This window comes from Mandrillus leucophaeus, unplaced genomic scaffold, assembly GCF_000951045.1.
Source record: "Mandrillus leucophaeus isolate KB7577 unplaced genomic scaffold, Mleu.le_1.0 Scaffold52, whole genome shotgun sequence".
NCBI lineage: Eukaryota > Metazoa > Chordata > Mammalia > Primates > Cercopithecidae > Mandrillus > Mandrillus leucophaeus.
Window position 1 is genome coordinate 2,434,137 of NW_012105586.1, and position 8,728 is coordinate 2,442,864.

The window sequence follows — 8,728 nt, forward strand, 5'->3', positions numbered from 1 at the left end:
CGCACCGGGGCCGACCCCACGTCTACCTGCAGCGCATCCAGCTCAACAACCCCACGGAGCGCGTGGCCGCGCTGCAGACTGTGGGGCCCACTGCCGGCCCAGCCCCCAAGGCCTTCACCAGTACCCTAGAGAAGGTCGGAGACCATCAATTCCTTCTCTACTCAGGCCGGTCCCCGCCTACGCCCACTGGGTTGGTGCACCTGGTGGTGGTGGCCGCCAAGAAGCTAGTGGACCGCCTCCAAGTGGCTCCCAAGACGCAGCTGGATGAGACAGTGCTGTGGGTGGTGCACGTCTCTGGCCCCATTAACTCCCAGGTGCTCAAAAGCAAAGCAGCCAAGGAGCTCAAGGCGCTGCAGGACTTGGCCCGGAAGGAAATGCTGGAGCTCTTGGAGATGCCAGCCGCGGAGCTTCTTCAAGACCACCAGCTCCTCTGGGCTCAGCTCTTCAGCCCAGGTGAGTCCTGGTCAGCACTTGGTCCACCCTAGTTATGTCCCTCCAAAATCTGCAGAGGTAACACTGAAGGTGATGGTGGGGTAGTTAAAACTTGGGCTTGGCGTTTCACCAGAGGTTGAATCTCTGCTCAACTGCCTAGTGTCTGTGCGACTTTGGGATTCGTCGCCTAATCTCTCTGGGCCTGTATTTAATAACAATAACGCCTACCTCAGAAGGTTTTTATGAGACTGTAGTGGAAATTTGAGTGTAAAGGTCAGGTCTTTCTGTTATTTGTTCTGGTAGGTGGGGCCTGATTTGAGCAGAGTGAAGTGTTTTAGTCAGTTTGCAGAGGTGAAACCAGCAGGTGGATCTCCTGATTCTTCGCTCAGCTCTGCAGTCGGCCTGGTGACAGATGGGGGCTTCTTGACATAACCCCTGCTAGGCTGAAGTGCGTCCTGGCATTTGTGGCTGCAACTGGTTCACAGGGAGGTTGGAGAATGCCTTCTTTCAGCAGGTTGAGATGCTCCCGCCCAATGAAAACTCTCCTCTCTGTTGACTGTTAAAGAAAAGAAAATCCTGTTCTGGATGAGAGAGGGGTTTTGGTTTCCAGGGCTCCTATTGTCTGAACCCTTGTGTTTGGTTGCTCAGAGAGTTGAGTTCATTCAGCAAGTATCTACTGAATGCTTCTGCCAGGGCTGTTCTATGCATGGGGGGTGCAGATGGGAACCAGAGTTCCTGTTCTCATGGTGCTTGCTTAAATTCTGGTTGGGAGGAAGGCAGACATTAGAAAAGTGAAAATTAAAATTAAAATAAGACAGTTTTTTAGGCTAGAACGTGCTGGCTGGGCGCGGTGGCTCACACCTGTAATCCCAACACTTTGGGAGGCTGAGGCAGGTGGATCACCTGAGAGGTCAGGAGTTCAAGACCAACCTGGCCAATGTGGCGAAACCTTGTCTTACTAAAAATACAGAACTTAGCCTGACCTCGCGCGATCCGTCCACCTTGGCCTCCCAGAGTGCTGGGATTACAGGTGTGTGCCACTGCGCCGGGCAAGAGGATAGTCATCTTTACAAAACAATGTTGTGTGTGTATGTTTTTAAATCTTAGGGCTGTTGAATCCATCAGTAGCAAAGGGGCCCAACACGTGTTTATTCAGCAAGTATCTATTGAATGCTTCTGCCAGGGCTGTTTTATGCATGGGTGGTGGCCTGCACCTGTAGTCCCAGCTACTCAGAGGCTGAGACAGGAGAATCACTTGAACCTGGGAGGCGGAGGCTGTAATAAGCTGAGATCGTGCCACTGCACTCAAGCCTGGGCGACAGAGTAAGACTGTGTCTCAGTAAATAACTAAATACATACATAAAGCTACAGGACTGGAGAGAGAAAGGACAGAAGGAGAAGTGGCCTGAGACTGGCCTCAGCACTGGTGACTGATCTGGCGCAGGAGGTCTGATCATAGGGTTGGCACCAAGTCCTGGCTAAATCTGTGTTCCTCTGGGCTCTGGCACCAGACCCCACTGCTTTTTAACAGGATTCTAGATTTCAGGCCCACAGGCTCAAGTTGGTCGTGTAAACAAGACAGGTGACTTTCTCCCATACTTTAGGGAGACGGGCACCGCTGTCTTTATCACTAAGGCACACCTCACTCCTCTGCTGTCCTTGGTCTTTATTTCATATGCTCTGCCTCCCAGCTGTCCTTCCCCCTTAACGTGCAGCTTTCATGGTGTTGCAGGAGTGGAAATGAAGAAGATCACTGATACCCACACGCCGTCTGGCCTGACCGTGAACCTGACACTCTACTACATGCTCTCCTGCTCACCGGCCCCGCTGCTCAGCCCCTCCCTGAGCCACAGGGAGCGGGACCAGATGGAGTCGACGCTCAACTATGAAGATCACTGCTTTAGCGGCCACGCCACCATGCACGCCGAGAACCTGTGGCCGGGACGGCTGTCCTCTGTCCAGCAGATCCTGCAGCTCTCTGACCTGTGGAGGCTGACCCTCCAGAAGCGTGGCTGCAAGGGGCTGGTGAAGGTGGGCGCCCCAGGCATCCTGCAGGGCATGGTGCTCAGCTTTGGGGGGCTGCAGTTCACAGAGAACCACCTCCAGTTCCAGGCCGACCCCGACGTGCTGCACAACAGCTATGCATTGCATGGCATCCGCTACAAGAACGACCATATCAACCTGGCCGTACTGGCGGACGCCGAGGGCAAGCCCTACCTACATGTGTCCGTGGAGTCCCGCGGCCAGCCTGTCAAGATCTATGCCTGCGAGGCGGGCTGCCTGGACGAGCCAGTGGAGCTGACCTCGGCGCCCACGGGCCACACCTTCTCGGTCATGGTGACACAGCCCATCACGCCGCTGCTCTACATCTCCACCGACCTCACACACCTGCAGGACCTGCGGCACACGCTGCACCTCAAGGCCATTCTGGCCCATGATGAGCACATGGCCCAGCAGGACCCCGGGCTGCCCTTCCTCTTCTGGTTCAGCGTGGCCTCCCTCATCACCCTCTTCCACCTCTTCCTCTTCAAGCTCATCTACAATGAGTACTGTGGGCCTGGAGCCAAGCCCCTCTTCAGGAGTAAGGTAGGAAGCCGCTGTCTGGTCGAAACCCGAGATCTCGGCCTTGCTCTCAGCCCTGTGTCTCGGAAGGGGCTGGCCTGGCGAGGGGGGGTGAGGCCTGGGCAGGAATGGGTGTCCTGATGCCCTCAGCCCTTGACACCAGAGAGAGAGTGCAAGTGTTTTGAGAGGAGACGACAAGGAAGGGAAAGCTGTGGAAATCCAGGTGTGAATTGATGGTCTTCTGGCTTCCCAGGGCAGCCCTCCCCTCCTCCCCCATCATAAATGTCAGCATTTAAAAATAACTGCAAGCCAGGTGTGGTGGCTTGTGCCTGTAGTCCCAGCTACTTGGGAGGCTGAGATGGGAGGATCACTTGAGCCCAGGAGTTTGAGGCTGCAGTGAACTGTGATTGTGCCACTGCACTCTAGCTTGGGCAACAAAGCAAGACCCTGTCTCAAAAAAGCAAAAAACAAAACAAAAAAGCAAATAAAAGTAAAAAAAAAAAATTAGAGGCAGGGCCTGGTGGCTCATGCCTGTAATCTCAACACTTTGGGAGGCCGAGGTGGGAGGATCCTTTGAGCCCAGGAGTTTGAGACCAGCCTGGGCAGGAAAACGACGACTTGTCTCTACAAAAAATTTAAACATTAGCCAGGTGTGGTGGTGCACACTTGTAGTCTCAGCTACTCAGGAGGCTGAGGTGGGAGGATCACTTGAGCCCTGGAGTTTGAGGCTGCAGTGAGCTGTGATTACACCATTGCACTCCATCCCAGGTGACAGAGTGAGACCCCATGTAAAAATAATAACGAGGCTGGGTGCAGTGGCTCATGCCTATAATCCCAGTACTTGGGGAGGCTGAGGCAGGCGGATCACCTGAGGTCAGGAGTTCAAGCCTGGCCAACATGTTGAAACCCTGTCTGTACTAAAAATAACAAAAATTAGCCAGGCATGGTGGTGCACGCCTGTAATTCCAGCTACTCGGGAGGCTGAGGCAGGAGAATTTCTTGAACCCAGGAGGCAGAGGTTGCAGTGACCCGAGATCATGCCAGTGCACTCCAACCTGGGCGACAGAGTGAGACTCTGTCTCAAAAAAAATAAAATAATAATAGTAATAATAAAATAAAAATAACTGCAACAGGCCCCTAGATTGACTTGAAACCTCTGTCTGAACTGCTGGCGGGATCCCCAGCTTCCCCCCATGTGCCTGTTCATGGCATGCAGAGGTCAGCCCCTTGTTCCAGGCCTTGGACCAGAGTGGCCATCTCCTTAGCATAGGACACAGGACAGAAGCATTCCCCTCCAGTTTCCTGAGACATGTTTGCCCCTGGAAGCGGTGATTTTGGCCGTCATTGCTGCGAGACTGTCATCGGGGCAGCATCTTGGGATCAGCATTGCTGTCACGGGGTGAGGCTGCTTACTGTGCCCTGCCGCCCGGCCTTCGGTGCTTTCTCCGGAGAAAGACCAGCAGGGATTCTAGGCGGAGGCCTTTGTTAGCAGTAGTAGAAGAAAATGTTTCCCAAAGAGCTGAGCTTTTTCCCTTCCTCTTCTCTCCTCCCTCATCCCCCGTCTCCTCCCCTCTACTCTTCCTCCCCTCCCCTCTCTTCTCTTCTTTGCTCCATTGTCTTCTCTTTTTAAACTGTAGTGACAGTAGAGAGGTATATTAGGCTCTGCGTCTATGTTCCCAAGTAGTCAAAGAGCCCAGATCCCACCCTGGAGAAATGGGAAGTGCCCCCTCACATCCACAGGGATGCCTGCGGCTTCCAGTTTCTGGCCCAAGACCAGGACTTGGAAAAGGAAGCAGAACTTGACCTGAAAGAGCAGAAGAGTGGGAGACAGGGCTGAGTTCCTCAAGTTCGAAGAACAGATCAAAAGTCAGATCAAAAAGGACCGCACAGAGGCCTTCCTTGTGAGCTGCCTCTGAACTAGCTGCACTAGGACAGGCGCCAAATGTGCATCGTGTGGGTTTTGCTGTCTGTTTGGCAGGCGGCTGCTTTTCCCTGCTGCTCGGTGGCTTCTCTGCCCTCACTCTTGAGGGCACCTTCGGTTCCCCCCACAGTTGGGGAAATGAGCCAGACTACCTTCGTGGGGTACTGAGCGATCTCTCAACAGACGCAGGCTCAAGCTGGGCCATGCCAGAGCGGAGCCAGTGAACACTCAGCTCCAGAAGGGCCCAGGCCACTGAGTCCGTGGTCATTCTGCAAGGCTGGGTCAGAGCCAGGGTGTGGTGCCACTAGGGTTGTCTCCGTAGGCTATTTCTGTAGCTGGCCACTGGGGTTGGCAGTGAACAATAATCACACTTGTTTTGTGAATTGAACAGGAAGATCCCAGTGTCTGAGTGAACTAACAGTCCTGCTTTCAGCCACCATTTGCACAAGACACCCAGCACTGAAAGTCCTGCTGCCAGGGATCCTTTGGAAGCACCCGCCCTTTGTGCCTTGTTGGGGGAAACCAGTGACGCAGAAGCGAATGTGGATACACCAGAGTTTGCATTGGAAGGAACGAGTGTCACGTGGGGAGGGAAGGGGCCAGTGGACCTTTTGTAAGCTTTCCACTCAATAAAACGAACCTGTATGGCAAATACTTGAAATGGAACTCACTCCTTCCACTTCCCCCCTTTCTGTCCCAGGAAGTAGACCGTCTTTTGAAAAGACTCTTGTCTAGGGAAAGTTCTGTCCTTTTCCGAATTTACCGTGTTCTTTCTTGATGAAGTTTTAATTTATTTCTGTTGAGATTTTGCTAGATGGCTTTTGCATCCCCTGTAGATGGTGAGTGCTAGCAGTGATGTCCATCTCAGGCTTTGGAGGCCCCACGGTCCCGAGGCTGGGCCGGGGTCCCCAGGGCGGCTGTGCTGCTGCCTGTAGGAGGGTGCGGGTTGCGCTGTCATCCTCGGGTTTGCACGCCCTTTCTTATGAGCCTGTGGACACCTGTGGTTTTGTACTTTGGGGCTTCAGGGGAGGTGTTTAACTTTCTGGTGATTGATGATTGTCAGGTTTTGAAATACCAAAGCTTTTTTGTTCTGTTTTTAAATAAATATCTTTCAAATTTCCATGACCGGTTTGTGTGTGGTTAAAACCTGGAGACATGCACCATGTCTGCCCTCAGCACTAGATCTGTCAGAAGCAGGACGCCCACCCAGCCCCGCTGCCAAAACGCCGTTCCTTTCCCTCATGTTCTACGTCTCTTCAAAGGAGTCCGCCCGGAAGGTGTGTTGGGGGCCGCCTTTCTGCTCGCCAGGGGGTTGCTTCTCGCATTACCCTGGCTCCTTCCCTGCTCAGGTGCCCTCTCCCCCACCTGCCCTAAAGAGCCAGGGTTCTCCTGCCCTGGTTTTGCTGGCTATAGGATGTCAGCAAGACAAACCCTGAGTGGTCCTTCTCCAGATTGTCTGCTGAAGCCACCATCAGATGCCTCCCCTCTGTGGGGAGAAGGGAACTGTCCACTCCGGGGACCAAAAAGGGGCTGAGCCGGGCGTGGCAGTCCACCTGCAGGGCTGTCCTCAGCGTCTCGGCGTTTAGACTGTTTCTCTGCGTTCCCAGACAGCATTTTAAGCGGCATGACTCACCGGGAAGCCTGGTCTGCCTGCAAAGGAGCCAAATGTCTGGCCCACAGCCGATGGTTACGAGAGTAAACAGGGGGCTCAAGCTCTGCTCTTAGTGGCACTGGTTCCCCAGTTCGTTCTGTCCATGCAGCACCTTCTCCCCTGAATCGTGCAGAGCTATGACATGTGATCTTCTCCCCTGGATCGTGCAGAGCTATGACATGTGATCTTCTCCCCTGGATCGTGCAGAGCTATGACATGTGATCTTCCAGCCGTGGGCCACGGCTGGCTCACATATTGCAGAGTGGGAGCCTCTTGGGGTGCAATTGGTGTCATTTACAGTGTGACATTAAATGGAAAACTGTTGGACCACAAGAACTGCAGCTCTCATTCCTTCTTGAACTTGGAACTGGGCATGTTGTAGGCTCCCATAAATGTAAAACAAGGCCAGGCGTGGTGGCTCACGCCTGTAATCCCAGCACTTTGGGAGGCTGAGGCAGGTGGATCACCTGAGGTTGGGAGTTCGAGACCAGCTTGACCAACATGGAGAAACACCGTCTCTACTAAAAATACAAAATTAGCTGGGTGTGGTGGTGCATGCCTGTAATCCCAGCTACTCAGGAGGCTGAGGCAGGAGAATCGCTTGAACCTGGGAGGCGGAGGTTGTGGTGAGCCGAGATCGTGCCATTGCACTCCAGCCTGGGCAACAAGAGCGAAACTCTGTCTCAAAAAAACGGTAAAACCTATGTATGTGGTGCCTAAGAAATACCAATTGAATGATTAGAATGTCAATAAACTGAGGTTTGTAAAGTACAGCTCTGATTAAGTGCTCACCATACATGTTAGATATTTCACATCAGCACGGCCTTTTGGGGTGAAGAGGTTGCTGGGGGTTAAGATCCCAGTTTGAGAGATGTGGAACCTGGACCTCACACAGTGAATCATTTGTCCAAGGCCACGTGACCATCAAGTGACTGGAGTGCAAACTCTGCCTCGATGCTGGTGCAGGCTTGCTCGGAGTCCCCACCCTGCCATTTCTCCCCATGGCATGCGTCTGATGGCTTCTGTGGCATGGCTCAGTATCCACAGGGCTTCCAGTTGGCCACCATGGTAGAGAGGAGATGCTGGTGGTCCACAGTGGAGCAGGCCAAGCAGTAACCCTAGAGGGTCCCATCTGCGTGGTCCAGTGAAGGCTGGCTGCACACAGAGAGCCTTTTTCTTTCTCTTTTTTTTTTTTTTTTTTGAGACAGAGTCTCGCTGTTGCCCAGGCTGCAGTGCAGTGGTACGATCTCAGCTCACTGCAAGCTCCACCTCCGGAGTTCACGCCATTCTCCTGCCTCAGCCTCCCAAGTAGCTGGGACTACAGGCTCCCGCCACCACGCCCAGCTAATTTTTTTTGTATTTTTAGTAGAGACGGGGTTTCACCGTGTTAGCCAGGATGGTCTCGATCTCCTGACCTCGTGATCCACCCGCCTCAGCCTCCCAAAGCACTGGGATTACAGGCGTGAGCCACCACGCCCGGCCACAGAGAGCCTTTTTAAAGTTGCTTTTTCAGGGCCTGAAATCTGTGGAAAATTTAATTGCATACTATCTGAAACTTCCCAACAGCTGAAACATTGGTTTGGAAATGTGTTCACTCCCTGAAAATCTACTTGCACCCCATACATCTGTCCCATCTCACATATTCTCAGCCACGTTTTTTTTTTTTTTGAGACGGGGTCTCATTCTGTTGCCCAGGCTGGAGTGCCGTATGGTAATCTCAGCTCACTGCAGCTTCCTCAGGTTCAAGAGATTCTCCTGCCTCACTCAGCCTCCTGAGCAGCTGGGATTACAGGCATGTGCCACCACACCTGGCTAATTTTTGTATTTTTGGAAGAGATGGGGTTTTACCATGTTGGCCAGGCTGGTCTCGAACTCCTGACCTCAGGTGATCCACCCTCCTCTGCCTCCCAAAGTGCTGGGATTACAGGCTCGAGCCACTGCACCCGGCCTCTCTCAGCCACCTTGACTCCTGCCATTGTGGCGGCAGCCAGCTCTGCACGGGTATGAGTGTCCTGGCAGCACCCAGCATCAGTCTCTGTCATCTTTAGGAAGCTGCAAGGCACTCAGGCATATGTAGCCTTGAAGCATGTGAATGGTAACACCATTTAGGGCCACGCTTCACCCGTGGGACATGGAGCCAGTAGACACAAGCTGTCCTCTTC

The 8,728-nt window shown here is 53.3% G+C and overlaps 1 protein-coding gene across 1 annotated transcript; it reads left to right on the plus strand.

The window, feature by feature from the left end:
- Window positions 1–2: 2 nt before the first annotated feature.
- On the plus strand, window positions 3–6,034 carry KIAA2013 (KIAA2013 ortholog; the record flags this gene model as incomplete). The annotated part of the gene is made up of 3 exons (XM_011996637.1): window positions 3–453; window positions 2,165–3,018; window positions 5,307–6,034. Coding segments are annotated over 3 exons (1,323 nt in total), but the record flags the coding sequence as incomplete, so codon positions are not given.
- Between the last annotated feature and the right edge of the window lie 2,694 nt (window positions 6,035–8,728).